The sequence below is a fragment of the Peromyscus californicus genome, unplaced genomic scaffold (genome assembly GCF_007827085.1).
Source record: "Peromyscus californicus insignis strain IS unplaced genomic scaffold, ASM782708v3 Scaffold_6__1_contigs__length_162567912, whole genome shotgun sequence".
Lineage (NCBI taxonomy): Eukaryota > Metazoa > Chordata > Mammalia > Rodentia > Cricetidae > Peromyscus > Peromyscus californicus.
The window spans coordinates 139277057-139294696 of record NW_026294584.1 but is presented as its reverse complement, the minus strand read 5'-3'; the positions used below and the strand labels follow the sequence as shown (position 1 = coordinate 139294696).

The following is a 17640-nucleotide window of genomic DNA, read 5'->3' as shown; positions in this document are numbered from 1 at the left end:
TCCAGGGTCAGAGGTCATTTTTAGACTTTTAGTGTATTTACAAGTGTCCACGGCTCCACCTGGAGACCCCATTGTCCTGTGCTTGCCCCTACCTTAGACAGTTCAGCTGTGTTCGTCCAGGCAGGGAGCAAAGGGAGGCCGAGTTTCCATTAGTGTGAGATAATTGATAAAAAATTATTGCTTACCTACTGTGAAAAAGGCCCAGGGACCAACTGGGGAGGCCCCGAGAAGCCTTGCTTGGGCCCTGTGCATCCCAAGTGGGAATGAGATATAGCGTCCCTTTCCTCTTCGATCACATGTTCTGACTTTTGGCACCCCCAGCCTGCTGGGAGCAGACAGATGGCACATATGCTGCCATGCACAAGTGGCTGACTCTGGGGCAGTCCTCGCTGAGAAAAGCTATGGACGCCGACTGGGTAGCACCAAGGAAGCGGCTGCCAGCTCAAGCCTGCCCCTTCAAGGCCCTTCCCTCCTTTTCATCCAAAGAAGAGGCCCACAGGGCAGCGGGGCATCTTGCCAGGACTGTCCTTTAAGTCCCTCCCTTGAGGCGGGGGTGGGGCCTCATCGCAGGAGGCGGGGCGCGGACGAGGAGGCGGGGCTTCTCAGCGCCTCGAGGATGTTCTCCGCGCAGCCAGCCAGGTCCATGTCGTCGCAAAGCACGCTGACCAGTACGTCCAGCGTGGCCTCGTGGCGTGGCGTGCGCTGCAGCCAGGCTTCCAGCATGCTGTACTGAGTCTCGCGCCGGAAGCGCCCGTTCTGCAGCTCCAGCCGCTCGATCTCGTGATCTCTCAGCCCCAGGAACCGCATGAACTCCTTCCAGCGCGACGGAGGCACCTCGTCCACCACCGTGTAAAGCGTCACGGGGTCTGCAGCTGGGGACAAGGACCGTGCGCTTCCAGCGGCAGCCCTGCCATCTCGGCCTCCGCCCTGCCGGACTCCTTCCAGGAGTAATGCCCCCGCCGCCGCCGGGAACCCAAACTCACTGTCAGGTCGCTGCGGGTGGGCGCAGTCTTTCCATTTCTGAACAGGGGTGGGGACTGGCCCGGAGGGGGAAGATGGGTAGAGGAGAGGGTCAGCACCCTGGTTTGAGACCACCTCCCTTGTCCCTTCAGGTGACAAGACCCTGAAGTTCGGCCAGTTACTAGGGTCGAAGATGGGGCTGGAGGCGATGGGGGTATTGGAAACAGGGCTGAAGCCTGGGGTGGGGCTGAAGCCTGGGGTGGGGCTGAAGCCGGGGGTGGGGCTGAAGCCGGGGGTGGGGCTGAAGCCGGGGGTGGGGCTGAAGCCGGGGGTGGGGCTGAAGGCTGGGTCATGGGCTGGAGTTAGGGGCCTAGTAACAATTCCTTGGACCTCCGTCTGAAAGAGAGAAGGCAAAGCATTAGTAGGGGAAGAAAAAGAACCCCTTCGGGCTCTTTATTCTTTGCGGGGGTGGGGGTGGAGGAACTAAGGGAGCCCACCACTCCCAGTCCAAGTAATTTGGGTATCAGGAATTGGGAAGGAATAGTCAGGAAGTTGAAATACTTTTCCTCTCACCTCTTTAACAGGCGCCGAATTCCCACAAACTGAGGAAAAAAAAAAAAAAAGAAAGAAAGCATCATGAATTTCACTTCCCTTTCAGCCCCAGCACCCTGGCCTTGGGGACTTGTGGTGTCATGCCTCAGGGTCTATGTGGCCCCAGGGACCAGAGAATTACTGATATAGTATGGCTTCCCTCCCACCATCCAGGACCGTTAGCTATGAGCAAAGGGGCCACCGCACGCCCCGCTCCCGCAGCTCCACCCACACCTTTACCCACACAGCCCACACTCACTGATGGAGTAGACCTTGGGCTTCCAGCGGGGATAGCGGCACAGTAAACTGATGAAGATGAAGGATAAAAGGCAAAGCCCAAGGAAGATGACCAGGGGCAGCAGCACTGCGGTACCTGCAGACAAAGTAGAAGATGCTCAGGGGGAGGAGGGGGAGGGGCTAGGGGGTCAGCCAGCCAGCCCGTGAGCATGCGCACCAGGCCATTCCGCCTCACCTGAGTCCTGGGTGTTGTCGGGTTTAAGTGAAGATAGTGGGCACAACTTCAAACACTCCTGATTTTTCTTGCATCTGAGCGAAGAGACAATACTGGTGAGTAGAAAGGCTGCCGGAGGGAGCTCTTTGCCCCTGCGATTGCTTTTGCTATCTCTTAGTACAGTGGGACTTAACCTGCCTTGGGAACTGATGCGGAGGAATGGAACAGTTCCTCATACAACCATTTCATTTTCCAAGTTAAAGGAGTGCTAGGGTATGCATGGAGCCTCAGCACTTGGGCGGTAATGGCAAGAAGGACAGTTCAAGGTCACTCTTGGCTACATAGCAAGGTCAGGGTCAGCCTGGGCAGCAGGAGACCCGGTCAAGAAAGAGAATCAAGAGAGGAAAGCGGGGGTGGGGGGGGGAGATAACGGGCAAGTAGGCTGTGTTGATAAGTTTAAAGTAGTCATAGTCCCACATGGCAGCTCACAACCATCTGTAACTCCAGTTCCAGTGGATCTGATGCCCTCTTCTGGCCTCTGAGGGTACCAGGCATGTACATGGTGCACAGACATACATGCTGGCAAGACGCTCATAGACATAAAATGAAAATAAATATTTTTACAAAGTATTTTTAAATGCCAGCTATGGTGGCACATTCCAGCACTCGGGAGGCTGAGGCAGGCAGATCTCTGTGAGTTCAAGGCCAGCCTGGTCTACATAGTGAGTCCCAGGACAGGCAGAGCTGCACAGTGAAACCCTGAATCAAAAACAAAACAAAACAAAAGAACTTTGTAAATGATAAAATAAAATGGTTGATAGGGCTGAGGTTATTGTGTCTCCATTGTAGAACACTTGAATATCATTCAAGAGCCTGGATTCCACAACCAATCAATATTTTTAAAATAAAAAAAAAAAAAAAGCTGGGCGGTGGTGGCACATGCCTTTAATTCCAGCACTCGGGAGATAGAGCCAGCCTGGGCTACAGAGTGAGATCCAGGACAGGCACCAGAGCACCACAGAGAAACCCTGTCTTGAAAAAATAAATAAATAAATAAATAAATAAATAAATAAATAAATTTTAAAAGGCAGTTATGGTCGGAATATAAAATCCATTCCAGGCATTGACTCGTACCACGGCACAAACAAGCTGTTTCACTTTCACGGCCAGTGTCTCACGGAGATGGTGCCACCTCTTAGCTCCTGGGACTAAGGGTCAAGTACTGATCCCTGACATGGTGTGGGCTTGATAGATGGCCTCCGTCAGTGAACTCTCATTGTGTTTGCTGGTGGGACTGTAGCACAGAGAGGCCTACGGTTTGGATCTGGAACATCCTGCCAGGTCTATGTGTGGAAGGCTCAGTCTCCAGCATATTGGGACATGGGGCCTAGTAAAAGTTAGGTCCCTGGGGGCCTTGCCTCTGACCCCACTCCACACCCTTTCTGCCTCTCAGTTGCTACGAGATGAGCAGCTTTGCTCCACAGTGTGCTCTGATCACGATGCTCTACCTCAGCACAGGCTCAACAGCCACAACGCCGAACACCGTTCGTGAGCCGAATGAATGAAGCCGTGATAAACTAGATCTTCCTGTGCTTTAGGCTGGTTAAGCCACAGGCCCAGAAAGATGACTCATTCAAGAAGCTGAAGGCCTTGTCTCTGATGACACCACAGCTTACAGCACTTGACTTTGGAGATGACAGGTCACACAGGCATGAGCGGGTTTAGAACGTCGATCTCGGGGGCAGCCCGAGAGCCCTCCACGGAGAGCTGTCACGGGGAGGAGGAGGGGGGGAGTGTGAGAAAGCCACACTGGGGAGCGGAGCAGAGGAATGTGAGATTGTGAGTTCTCAGCAGAAATCTGAAGATAGGGAAAGGCTTTTTTTGTCTACCTCACGAGGTCAGGGTGGAAGCACATGGGATTGGGTATATGAGCTCTTTAGAGATGAGACTGAGTGGAAAGAAATGGAAAGTAAATAGCTTTGGTTCAGACAGTTTCATAGGCTGCTGGTCTAGTTTTTCGTTTTGGGGTTTTTTTGATCCTGGGATCCAACCCAGAGCCTCAAATATGCTAGGCCAGTGCTCTACCACTGAACCACACTTCCACCCACCCCACCTCCTTACTCTAAAGGTTAAGAAACGTAAGGTGTGGAGATGTACTAACTTGCCCAAGGTTGCACAGCCAGGAAATGGGTAGGCTGGGACTTAACCCCAGGTCAGTTTAACTATGAGAGTCTCAGAGTTGCTTCTCTGGAAGCAAAGGTATAAGAACAGCCCAAGTGGAGTCATAGGAATGAGGAAGTCTGCCAACGAGACTGGGGAGGAATCACCACAGGGGTGAGGCCTATGCAAACCCAAGGTATCGTCAACAGTAAGGCACACCAAATGGTGCAGGAAAGAGCACGGTGGTGCTCGCATCCTGCTGCGCAGCACTGGCGAGGCGTGCATGCGAGGGCGCATGTGTGGAGTCAGAGCGTGACTGGAACTGATGTGCTCTCCTTTCACATGGGTCCCAGGGATTGAACTCAGCCCGTCAGACGTTTGCTGCAAGCGCTTCACCCGCTAAGCCACATTGCCTACCCCCTGACGTACTGGAGAAAGAGACAGGACTATCTGATGTCTTGACGTAGTGCCTTTCTCTCATCCAGTTGTAGGGTGCCTCCATTAATCCAGCTACAGCTGCTCATCCATCCCAGCTCCCCAACCACTTGGCAGATAGATACTCACTGGCTGCAAGGGACACATTGATTTTCATGTCGGTAGAATCCTAAGTGGCAGCGACACACGGTGTCCTGCTTCTCCTTACCTGAGAAAAGAGAGAAGGACTGAGGAGGTGTGCCCGCACTCTGGGGACCAGAGGGAAGAAGAAGGGCAGGGTGAAGGCACCACATAGGAGCTCAGACCCACAGACCAGAGAATGAGGAAAAGAGGCTGCCTCATGGGGAGGGGGGACAGAAGTGGAAACCTCTGCCTGAAAGGCAGGATACTCCTGAGGAGGGGAGAGGGCCTGGACTTGGGTGAGTGGTGCTCACAGGGGATAGTCACGGTGCCGTTGAAGCAGGGGCTGCAATCAGTGCACCGGAAGAGTTTTTCACTCAAGTAGTACTGGAATTGGTTCTTCCTACAGCCACACACAGTGTCCTTGTCTGCCCGGCAAGGAGAAATCTCCACCTGGAACATTTCTGAAGAGGGAAGGAAATGGTCATGAGTCTCTCATCCCTTTTCCCATATAGGTCCTGACTCCCTCTCTTCACCATGAGCCTTGATCTCTTCTCTGTAACATAAACACTCCTGTGCACACAGACCCAGGCTGGCGTGCGCACGCATGCTCCCATCATACCCACGAGCAGACTCAACTCCTAACCCCTTGCAAACATCCATGTGCACACATGCGTGTTCCCGAGCCCTCTCAGAGTGCTCCCTCTTGACCCCTTGCCCACTCCCAGGACTTGCCGTCCCGACATGTCTTGCAGCTGAGGCACTGTCTGATGTGGTTCTCGGAAGCAGTAAAGGTGCCATTGTCACACTTCTTGCAGACTGGTTCTTTCCCTGACTCTGGACAGTCATTCACCAAGTAGGTTCCTGTGAGTGGGGTCAGGATTAGGCCGCAGTGGAGAACTGGGGGACAAAACCCAAGCCCAGGGGAGGCAGCCAAGGAAGGGACTCCCAGCGACCGAGGTTCTGGACCGTGAGAAAGAAGCAGAGGAAGACTGCTCCCACTCCCTTACCTTTGTGGCACTTGTAACAACAGATGGAGTTGTTCAGAGGGTGGGCATACTTTCCATGGGGACACGAACTATCCCTCTTCTCCCTCTCCCCAAGGGAAGGGACCAGTCCAGTGACCCCTGAGGGGTATATCCCCACCAGCAGAGCCAGGAGCACCTGGGGGGAAAATCAGAAGGTGGAAATGCCGTCAGGGTGGGGCCATAGAGGCAGCAGATTGACAGCCCTCCCCCCATAGTTCCCATCCCCCCTGAGGAACATTCTCCCTCAAACTGTGTCTACTGTGCAGTCTAGGATTGTCTTGGTCTCTGGTTCTGTGTGCTAGTATTTGTTTCCAGAACCCTGGGCAACTAGGTCTCAGCCCCCTCCCCACTAACTGTATTTTACTCTGAAGCAGCTCACAATGCTAATCACAGGAAAGCTGTCAAGGAAATGTTTAGCTGTTGGTATTGTTTGCAGGGCTAGAGGTGGAACTCGGGGGTCTCACACAGAATCTCAGCGATAACCCCTGCCCCACCAGGGAGTGTCTTCACCCAGAACTAGCAGGCTGTTTCAGTTGTAGCCTGTCTATCTTCCAACAGACAGTCCTAAAGTTCATTTGGCATTTCTATATCTGGGTGCGGGTGTCACAGTGTGCCCATTTGTGGACACTTCAGAGGTGAGCCATTAGGATTTGCAAAGCTTTCTGGATTTCATTGCACTAATAAAAAGTGCTGGGGGGGGGGGAATCAAGTTGTAGGGAGGGCTTCCATGGAGATGCTTCAGGAAAGTGTCATCCTCAAACATGAGGAGCTGAGATCAAGCCCCGTCACCCACATAAAGCCAGGCACAGTCGAATGGGCTTGTAATCCCAGTGATGGAGAGGACACAAACAGCTCCCCGAAGCTCTTTGGGCAGTCTAGCCTGGCTGAATCAGTGAGCCCCGGTCCCAGTGAGAGACTCTGTCTCAAAACACAAGGTGAATGGTATCCGAGGAAAACACCTGAAGTTGACACAGCGGGATAGGAACCCACACCTGTATGCATGCACACATACACAAAATCAGCTGGGGACACAGGTGGATGAAGTTCTTGCAAGCACCATTCCTGGGAGTGGGCAGGAACAAAAGGAGGAGCTCTGTGCATGATCACGTGCATGCATGTGTGGGGATGTCCCTGGCGGGGGAGCGGGGAGAGGGGCGGCAGCCGGGGATGAAGCCAAGAACCTCACACGTGCCCTGAGCCACACACTCAGTCACGAATTCTAGATATTTGTTTCAAATCTTGCTCAGCAGCTGCCCTCGCAGCCCGTGCCTCCCACAGCCAAACTTACACTGCAGCTCGGGCTGGCAAGGACAAATGGAGAGGGAAGGCAGGCGGGAATGTTCAGGGATGAGCAAAGACACGTGGGTCGAGGACAAGCGTCGGCCAGAGGCTGGTCATCTGACTCGAGAAGACCAGCAAACCAGGAGCTGAGGATATGCCAGGAGTTCCAAAGCCCGCGGGCAAGCAGGACGTTCTAGACAGCGGCTTTAATAACCTTGGCAAAGCTCCCAGCAGCTAAACAGTTTTCCTGTATGTAAAGAACTTCAGCGTGGAGACAGCAGAGCCAGAAGTCATCTCAGCTTCAGTTCAGACCTTGCTCTTTGATCTCTCCCAACTTGGGTTTCCCTCAACCTTCATGCTTTCTTCCTTCCCACCCCACCCCCTGCTACGAGCCACTTCGAGCAAAGGGAGAGGACGTCATCAAGACGTGTCACAGATGCAGGAGCAATGGACCAATCAGATCACATTCAGGACAGGAGCGCTAGCTGTCTAGACTCAAGCTGTCTTCAAGGCCCTGCAGCCTCCACAGCTCTTTTGGAAGGAGGTGCAACCTGGCAGCTGCTGTTACTCCAAGTGCTACTGCAGCAGCTGCAGCTGCACGGGTCAGGAAGCCTGGGCCTCAGCCAGAGATTGACCCAAGAAGCCACACACAGCACATCAGGCAATCTCTCAGGCAGGGGTGCACCCCCCACACATAGAGGGCAGAGGCTTCCAGAGTGACAGGAAGGATTAGTTATGATAAGAACTTCCCAATCATGAAAGTGTGGTTCCTTTCCTCGAAGAAGAAATGTTTGGAGCACCTAAGGTCAATGGCACCTCCAACCCCAGCAGAGAACTTGAAGCAAAGCCAACAGGCCAAGGTAGCGTCAGGAAGAGGTAGAGGTGGGTTCCAGGCCAAGAACAGCCTTGGAAGGACATCTCCGCCAGTGATGACAGATGAGCCTCCAGAGAAGGAGCCCGGTTTCTCTGGTCATGTGTTCCTCCCTTTCCAGAACTCTGGGGGTTAAGACAAATCCGGGAAAGGGATATCTGTTCCCAGCAGCTCCGCCCCAGTGACTCAGGCCAGGGAGGGAGGGGGACCTAGGACAGTGGACAGGGAACTGCAGCTTCCCCAGCTCTTCAAGGGCTGTGAGTCAGCAGAAAGAAAAGCCCAGCTGGCAAGTAGAACCCCACCTCCTCCCTTCACGGTGAGCAGTCTGTTTCCCACCCCCACTCAGGGCTCTTTATCCTTTTTCCCTTAAAAAGAGCCAGGCAACGGACCCCTGTCCCACTGGGCCCACAGATTTCGGGGAAATGCTTCCTTTTTTCCATTTTATCCCAAAGGGAAGTCTTCCTGACCCCTGGCTTCCCCCACCAGGTCAGTAGGCTCCTCCCAGAAGACAGGCCCTCTCCCCTCTTCCCCCCCTCCCCCAACATCCTTCCTTTAGATTGGGACTTGCCCTGATGCCTCATCAAAAATTAAACAAGTCTTCAGTAGATAAACCCTGTCCCAGGATCCCTGCTCCCTGGCTCCCCAGGCTTTCCTGCCAGCCCCCTGACACTCCCCAGTGCCAGCAAGAAACAAAACCAGGACGCCCTCCCACCCTCGTCCACCACACTCCCACAGCCTGCCTGCTTCTGGCCAGTTGCATTGGGTTTGGGGGCTCCGGAGACCATCCTTTAGAAACAGGGCCAGCTCTAAGGCTTCATAACCTAGTAGGCCTCTTAAGGCTAGAAGGGATGAAGAGAGTCTGGCCTTAATCCCAGCACTGAGAGGCCAGCCTGGTCTACAGAGCGACAGAGTTCCAGGACAGCCAGGGCTGCACAGAGAAACCCTGTCTCAAAGAACAAAAACAAACAAACAAACAAACAAGAGAGCCGGAAGCAAACGGATACTGTATCCCACACGCTCCAGGGAATCCAGGGCCCTGGTTCTCTGAGTAGGCACCCAGCAGCCCTACTAACGGTTGCATTATGAGGCAAACCTCAGTGTATGGGAGCTAAATCCGAAGTCCTGAGCTAAACCCCAAGGCCTTTGCCTGGAGCAGAGGAGGGGCAGGAAGCTGAGGGTGCCTGTAGAAAGATGCTTGAGAGAGTGGTACATCGGTCTCTAACTACTCCTCAGCTTCCGCCTGGGAGGCTTTAAGGTGTGACTTCCTGTGCTGGGGCTGCACATAGGGCAAAAAAGCCGAGGTGGACCCTGTGGTCAATCTTTGACCCAGCCACCTTTTGGGGGACCCACTCGCTAGGCCCGTCCCCCGCATTCACGTGTTCATTACGTTAAAATGTGTTTGTTCCATATAATGTCAAGACCTGTGGGGTGAAGAACTCATTGGCGTGGCCTCCTCTGAGAGCTCTGTCAAAATTCTACCTCCCACCCACCCACCAAGCCCCCACTAATGACTCATGTTTCCCCACCCAAGCTCTTTGGATACCCAGTCACCTGTTGGTGTTGAATATCATGAACTGTCCATATCTACTCAGGGCTCTTATCAGAAGCTGGTTATTTCAAATGAAGAGATATGATCTCCCCAAACAGACCACAAAGCCTCTGAGCTAAGAGATCAGACAATGTCTTGGTCTCATCACCCAGATCCGGGCCTGCAGAACTAGAGGGACAGACTAAGGTGCCTTCCATCCCAGACAGAGCCAGTAATACCTTCAAGGATGTAGGGAAGAAGCATCCCTCCTGCCACGGAGACACACTTGTCTCCGAGAGACATTTTCAAAATGGTCCACTCACTTCCACACTCATGCATTTGTGCACAGGTCCTTTTGTGCACGATTCTGCCATGTGCTCCTCTCTTTCTGCGCCCAGCTGACGAGTCAGTGCAGCTGGAAGCAGCCAGAAGAAAAGCTGAGAACTGATGCTCCAGTCAGTTCAACCATACTTCCACTTGGCCAGTCACTGACCTACTTAACCTGCCCCCCATCTCCCCCCCCCACCCCCGCCGACAGAACTCACCAGTCTGCTTGCCTAGACCCATGTCACACCACCAACTTCTAGGTTCCAACGCTGAAAACTGCCAAAGCCCTCACGGTCACCCAGGCCCTTCTCCTGTAAACTCCCTACCCCTCTGTGTCCTCTGGTTGCCCCACACCTGGACTATTGAGACTGCCGCTGCCTTCCTTCTGTCTACTCCACAGCGGGGTCTCAGGGTCTCACTATGTTGCCCAGGCTGGCATCAACCTTCTGGCTCAGTGATGCATCTACCTCAAACCTCTGCTGGGGCTGAAGCTACCTACAGACTTTCTTATTTGCATTCAAGCTCCAACTTGTACCACTGGGGTGTGGATCTCCCTCTGCACCTGCAGGGCCTGACTTCAAACATGATTTCCATGGATCAATCTTTCCCTGGGCACATGTGTCAGAGATAACTCACTGCTATTTGGGAACTGAACCCGGGTCCCTCTGGAAGAACAATCAGTGCTCTTAACCTCTGAGCCATCTCTCCAGCCCCCTCACTGCTATTTGGAACACAGTCTGGACAGAATAGATGCTTGGAGAATAAATAAGGAAGCGAGGGGTGGGGGAGGGAGGGAAGCAGGCCTCCACCTGGGTCCTTATGCAGGATTTTTTTTTTCCTGTTTGGTTATTTTTTACGACATGGTCTCATGTAGTCCAGGCTGGCCTCAAGCTCTCTGTGTAACCCAAACTGGCCTTGAACTGATCTCCCCCTCCATCTCCCGTTCTAGGATGTCAGGCATGCGCCATCTTGACTGGCTCAGGGTTCTTCTTCACACACTTACGAGTGCCCAGTGTCACATTGTCACACTCCTCACCTTGGCTACTCCACCCCCAGCTGAGGTGCTCAGCTCCAGTAATGACCACCTTCAACATAAAATCCCATCTCTCGGAGCTGGAGAGATGGCTCAGAGGTTAAGAGCACTGACTGCTCTTCCAAAGGTCCTGAGTTCAATTCCCAGCAACCACATGGTGACTCACAACCATCTGTAATGAGATCTGGTGCCCTCTTCTGGCCTGCAGTCATACATGCTGTATACATAATAAATAAATAAATCTTTAAAAAAAAAAAAATCCCATCTCTCCATTCCCTGAAGCCAGGCTCCCAACTCCTCTGCCCTCCCTCCTGGCTTCAGATGCCAGCTCCAAGTCTTTTTTCCTATGTAACACTCCCTCCCTGGTCCCATCTGACCAATCTCTTGCTCCTTAATTGATTCAGCCATCAGGCAAGTGTCAAGGCCTCCGTTCCAGGATCCTCATGGGTGCTGGAGATGCCAGGGTGGGTGGGACACAGCTCATGCTCTCAAGAGCTCTCCGTGAGCCAAAGATCTACGCAGGCAAGCTCAGCCCAGCAGACAGGCAAAGACCAGTAAGCAAGAAAAGACAGTTGGCCTGGGGCCCAACCCCCTCCCCCAGTTCCGCCTCCAGGACACTACTTCACAAGGCCCTGGCGTATCTTTTCCTCCAGCCTGTTCTAAAGTCATTTTGACTCCTATATTTAAACTCTTTGAGAGTAACAAGGTCGTGTTGACCTTGTCACAGCCCTGCCATATACATTGCTCCCTCATGACCCCAGCGCCTCCTGATCACTCAGACACCTCATAGGTGCTGTGCTCAGTACCAACGAGGCAGTGGACAGCCCTATGTAGACTTCACCTGCCTTCTGTCATCCCTTGTCTTCAGGCTCTGCTTCTGTTCATAGCGCCCCATCCCTACCTGGGCCTCCACAACTGGATCCGGACCTCTCCTCTACCTAGCCAGGCTATTTTTACTTTCTCAAGCCCTGGCAGCCATTGAGTAGTGACTATTAACACTGCTAGTGAGGAGAAAACAGACACTGAGCACTCACTAAGTCCTTTCTGCTTGCTGCGTTCTATTTCCCTTCAGGACCATCAACTTGACCTCAGGGACTTCATTCACCTCTAATCCTAACAGCTGAAAAAGGGCTTAGCATGGAGTAAGAGATTAACACACTGAATAGTTAACATGCATCCATCTAGTTAACCTTAACATAACGAGTATGAGGTAGTGATCATTATGGCCATTTTGGAAACAGAGAAACAAAGCCTGGGGGGAGTCACATCACATGACCGAGTTCATGCAGGTCAGGGTGCTGAACTGAGCCTTAAATCCCGGTGATCCAGCCCCAGAGAGAACAGAGATAAGTGGATGGGGAAGCTGGTTGATGGGTGTAGACCCAGAAGGAGCAGTCTTGACAAGGGTCATGAGCTGAGACTGGGAGACAGGAGGCGGGGATGAAAAGATGTGAGACCACGCAGACTGGAGGAGTCCAGGGTCCTGGAAACACTGGTTTCGGAAGAAGAGGGAATGGACTGGACAGGAAGGAGCTCCATGAGGAAAGAAAGATTGGAAAAAGAAAAGGCATGGAGAAGGAGGCGGGCCTCAGAGACACCGTCCAGGTAGGACAGACAGCCAGGGAGCCCCAGTTCTGAGGATCTCCACAGAATGATGATAAGCACGTAGACAGAAATCAAGGAAACTCGAAAACGAGGCCCAAGTCAGAGAAAAGGACATTTTTCCAGTGACGAAAACAAACTGCCACCAACTTCCCCAATCTGAACTGTGGAATTAGAAACCATGAGATTGTCTTTTAGGTCTGTGGGGAGGGGGCTGGAGGACACACTGCCTAGATAAAGGAGGTGTTAGCTACCTAAGGAGGGTGAGGTCAATGGAGACCTCTTGTCTGGAAGCAGACCTGGGAGCAGAAAGGCAAAGGCTGTCTCGGGGAAGGAGTCTGGGCCGGCTGCCCAGCTTTATCCAGTTTCCTGGTTCACTCCCAAGCACGCGATCCCAAACTTGTCCCCAACTGATCCCCCTCCTTCGATCCAGTCTTCCAGCACCCTGACCCACGCTGTTCGACTACTGCCAGAGAAACGGGGCTGCTCCGCCTAATTCCAGGGGCCTCACAGCTGGCCCCCCTACAGCCCAATACACTCCAGGACCAGCGAGCCACCTCGAGCCACCTCGGCTGTCAGGCCCCGGCCTTGGGGGCTTGGCTTGTGGTAACTTTCTCCCTCTCTGATTTCTCTCGGATTTCCTTCGGCCTCTGCGGGCAGCCCCGGGTGAGGCACAGCAAGCCTAGGCAAACTGAGGCAGCGGAGAAGTCCTCCACGCCGCCAACCCCTACCCCTGGTACATGCCCACTCCTGCCAGGCCTCCCTCGCCAGCAACCCACCCTTCCCTCCTGTCCCCCGTCTCACCAGTGACAGCAGCAGGCCAGGCACGGTGGGGAGACCCATGTCCGGCCGGCAGTGGCCTCTCACTCCCCCATTGGGGCTGGGGGACAGTGTAGCAACTGGCAACGCTGGTGAATGAAGTCAGACGATCGGAGCAGGTGGCCCGGGCAATGGCAACCGGGGCCTCAGGTTAGGGAAGCTGAAAGTCGAGGGTGTAGATACAGACCAGGGTACGGTCCTCCAGGACGTCGAACCCAGGAGGCCCGATCAGGAGCCAGAGTTCAGAAAACTCGGAGAAAATTAAAGCTGAGAGGAGAGAGGAGGTAGGAGGGGAAGGGAGAGTGGCGGGGGTGGTGTTGCAAGAGCGGGACCGGAAGAGCCTGGGGAGCGGCGAAGGAGGAGGGAACCAGGAGGAGAGAGGAGAGGGCCAAGGTTCTTTTAACGCTTTGTAGCCTGGCTCCCACAGCCTGGCGCCCCAAACCCACTTAAAATCAACTGGGAACACCTAGAGTTTGAGAGTTAAATTCACCGAGTTCCAGTTCAGACTCCTCTGCTTCTTAGGTGGGTGAGCTCAGACCCGTGCACTAAGCCCTCCAAGCCTGTTCTCAAATTCACAGAATGAAGGTAGCCTGTCTCGTGGGACGGTAGACAGGAGTTATTGAGGGAGGGCAGTACCTGGTGCACGGTGAGCACTCGGTGTCCCTCAGCGGCGCTCCCTTCGCTCCAGGGTTCCCTCTAATCTCAGGGACATTTACCCATCCAGCCCAAACCGGGGAAGAAAACCAAATCTAGTTTTCCACCCTGCGGTCCCTTCCAGATGGGTTCCCACCATGGCTCTGCCACCAACAGTGTGTGTGTGTGTGTGTGTGTGTGTGTGTGTGACAGCCCCCGCCCCCAAGCCTTGGTTGGCTCCCCCGTTATTCAGTGAGTGAAAAATGCTTGCCCTCACATAGGGAAGAGGTGACATGAAGATTCAGTAGACGTGTCTGTAAAGATGCTTCCGGTTGTGAAGGGTTCCCAGGGCCCTTTTCCCAAACACACTATTTTGTCTTAGTTGAAATAGGGTTTCATTTAGCCCAGGCTGGCCTCAAACTCATTAGCTGAGACTGGCCTTGTACTTCTGATCTTCCCGCCTCCTACATGCTGGGATTACAGGTGTGCCCCACCACACCCAGCTCTAGATATTCGGATGCATCCATTGGGACTGACCCAGAGCTGGCTACCACATTCTGCAGCTAAGGAAAAAGACACTGCATGCTGGGAGGCAGAGCACAAAGAACTCAGATTCCTGGTTACTATTATAAGGCCACGCTGTCCCCCCCCCTTTGAGTGAGACCTCACCTTTTGACTGGCACCCCTTAGTAGGGGTGGACACCTTCTGCTATCCCCATTTATGGAGGTCTTCTCCCAGGTGAACCCGTCAGCACTGGGATTCTATTCACTCAAGTGCCTTGAGATTTAGTGACCTTCTTTATGTATGCCAGTTCAGTCTGAGGTCCTCCAGCAGCTGAGACTGTGGGACATGCAAGGAGAATGCAGGAATGGGGGCCTAGGGCTTGGGGGCTTGAAACCAGAGCTCCTGGCCCTTCTCCCTGTGAACCACGGCTGGCCTTCAGCCTCCAGCATGCCCACCCTGATGTCTCCTCTCCTCTCCACTGTAATCCCCAAGGCAAAACCCCTGAAGAGCAGCTGGAGGTGTCCCCACTGCTAGAGGCCCACTTCCCTCTGTTCTGGTGGAAACTTTTGGCACCCTGGCATCCATATAACCAAAGAGTCTGGAATGTTCTAGTGGAAGTCCCACCTCTCTGCCCAGACCCTGCTCCTCAGATAGCCCCTCCAAACACGGCTCTTCCCCCCAGAGATGCTCAAAACCACTCCTATAGGGTATTTAAACTGCACCCCAGAAAACAGACCCATGGTTTTTTGGTTTCTCCCATCTCCTCTCTAGGGGCCCGGAGAACCACTCAGGAATGCTTTACCCATTAAACCAGGGCATTTTCTAATTCGGTCTGATTTGGATTACTGTGTCGGCGGAGAGGCTTATCCGGGCACAGAAACTTTTCGTCCTCCATAGACTAGCCAGTTTTCAATGTGAACAAGCTAGGATAAGTAAATGGGAGGGGGTGCCTCAAGGTGTAATTCAGTGGTGGAGTGCTTGCCTAGCACAAGCGAGGCCCTAAACTATCACCAGCATACACGTTCATGTGCGCACACACACACACACACACATTAAAATAGACAAGAAACACACTGACACATCTCCAGGGCTGGTTTGGTGGTTAGATTCATATGGAATATTAGCAAGTGTTGCCACATGTTAAGTATCATACAATATCAATAATTTGTATTAATAATGCATAACAACTTCAAGGTCCCATGTTTAACATTACAAGGAATTTTTAATTGTCTGTGCAAACTGCCAAAGCCATCATTAGTCAGAGCCTGGCACAAGCGGGGAATTTCCTTCATGGCTTAGGATACATGCTGCTTTTTCTCAGTACATTTGGAGTTTTGAGACAATGCAGTACTAAAATGCTCCCTCCAGCTCAGTTCCAGAGAAAAGGGTAAGAACCTGTGAACCTGAGGGTGAGAAAAGCCAGCTAGGTTTACGGAGGAGATAAGAATAAAAAAAAGACCACAAAGCCAATGGTGTCAAACACCTATAATCCCATCACTCGGGAGGCAGAGACAGAGGCAGGCAGACCTCTGTGAGTTCCAGGCCAACCTGGTCTACAGAGCAAGTTCCAGGACAGCCAGAGCTGTTACATAGAGAAACCCTGTCTCAAAAAACCAAACAAATAAGACTGTGAGCACAGGAATGGAAAGAGTGATGGCTGGGGCTGGAGAGGCCACAGTTAAAAGCACTTGCTGCTCTCACAGAGGATCAGAGATGGGTTCCCAGCACCTACACAGCAGCTTATAACTGTTGGTGACTCTAATTCCAAAGGATCAGATACCCTCTTCTGGCTCAGGTGTGCATGGGGTGCACAGACATACAAACAGGCAAAACAGCTATGCACACAAGATAAAAATGGTAAATCTCCCCCACCCCCGTTTGGTTTTTCGAGACAAGGTTTCTCTGTGTAGCTTTGGAGTCTGTCCTGGGACTTACTCTGTAGACCAGGCTGGCCTTGAACTTACAGAGATTCTCCTGCTTCTGCCTCCCGAGTGCTGGGGTTCAAAGGTGTGCACCACTACTGCCAGGCCAAAACCAGTAAATCTTAAAATTAAAAAAAAAAAAATACAGAAAAGGAGCTGGAGAGATGGCTCAGTGGTTAAGAGAAATTGTTGTTCTGTAGAGGACCAGGGTTCAGTTCCCAGAACCCACAAAGTGGCTTACAACCACCTATAACTCTAGTTCCAGGGGATCTGGAGTCTTCTTCTGACCTCTGTGGGCACCAGGCTTGCATGTAGTATTCATTCATACATTCAGGCAAAACACTCATATACATGAATTAAAAAAAAAGAAAGAAAGAAAAATACCCTACTTTAAAAAAAAAGAAAGGAAAGAAGGAAGGAAGGAAGGGAGGGAGGGAGGAAGGAAGGAAGGAAGGAAGGAAGGAAGGAAGGAAGGAAGGAAGGAAGGAAAGAAAATGTGACAGTAGGCAGAACAGGGGACTGGAGCTGGTAGGTAGGGAAGGCAGACCAAAGGATGGAAGAGCCTCAGCTAACACTCCCCCACCCCCGAGGAGACATGGCCTGCCTCACACATGCACGTGTACACTGATTCCAAAGGGCACTGGGCTCCAAGTCCCTGTGACGCGAGCCCTGGCCACAGTCTGTACCCCACCTTACAGACGGACCAGATGAATCAGTGAGGAGGGCCTGGTTCCAGGTGCCACTGTGAGGGCTCCAATCCAGCGTAACCACGCCACCTCTAAGGCTGATAAGGCAAATGAAGAGAAGTGGGCCCTTTTTTCCTCTAACACTCTGATCCCACCTCCAAGGAGTGGTCTTCAGACAAGAAGAAGGTGAGGACAGACCTCAGGGTGGCAACACAGGTGGATAAAAGGGACCTGGAGCTGGGGGGTGAAGGGGACTGCAGCCTCCATAACAGATCCAGACAGGGAAGGGCAGGGACCAAACAGAGAGGGAGAGAAGGCCAGAGCAGCCACACCTGAGGCTCTGACAGGACAGTGTTGAAACAGCACTATTTCCTGACATTGACATGAGTCTAGGAAAGGGAAGTCAAGGTCTTCACATCGCACGCATGACCGAAGTCCCTGTTCCTTCCCTCTTTCTACAAGATCCCCATTATCCCTCACGCCTTTGATCCCAGCACTCTGTGAGTTCAAGGCCAGCCTGGTCTACAGACTGGGTTCCCTGAAGGAGGAAAAAAAAAAAAAAAAAGACCCCCTTCTCCTCTGGCTCCTAAGGACAGACATTGTGATGAATGAGAAACAGGAACAATCCCGAGTCTTATTCCCACAACACAACAAGACAGAGTCGCTTCTGGGTCCCAGGTCTTATGAC

At 52.8% G+C, this 17640-nt stretch overlaps 1 protein-coding gene across 4 annotated transcripts in view; it reads right to left on the bottom strand.

The window, feature by feature from the left end:
- Tnfrsf1a (TNF receptor superfamily member 1A) overlaps positions 1 to 13537 on the bottom strand; it is an 87368-nt gene extending 73831 nt beyond the window's left edge. The window contains exons 1-10 of one of the 4 annotated variants that reach the window (XM_052721060.1): positions 13192 to 13537; positions 5728 to 5881; positions 5453 to 5581; positions 5032 to 5181; positions 4727 to 4805; positions 2024 to 2097; positions 1811 to 1924; positions 1534 to 1562; positions 984 to 1356; positions 15 to 872 (exon numbers count right to left, since the gene is read on the bottom strand). In XM_052721060.1, the coding sequence (XP_052577020.1) occupies positions 562 to 872; positions 984 to 1356; positions 1534 to 1562; positions 1811 to 1924; positions 2024 to 2097; positions 4727 to 4805; positions 5032 to 5181; positions 5453 to 5581; positions 5728 to 5881; positions 13192 to 13230 (1452 nt within the window). In that variant the 5' untranslated portion in view covers positions 13231 to 13537 and the 3' untranslated portion in view covers positions 15 to 561. Of the gene's footprint in view, positions 1 to 14; positions 1357 to 1533; positions 1563 to 1810; positions 1925 to 2023; positions 2098 to 4726; positions 4806 to 5031; positions 5182 to 5452; positions 5582 to 5727; positions 5882 to 7033; positions 7211 to 13191 lie in introns of those variants that run through there. The other 3 variants (XR_008214472.1, XM_052721059.1, XM_052721061.1) reach the window with 3 other exon arrangements.
- Between the last annotated feature and the right edge of the window lie 4103 nt (positions 13538 to 17640).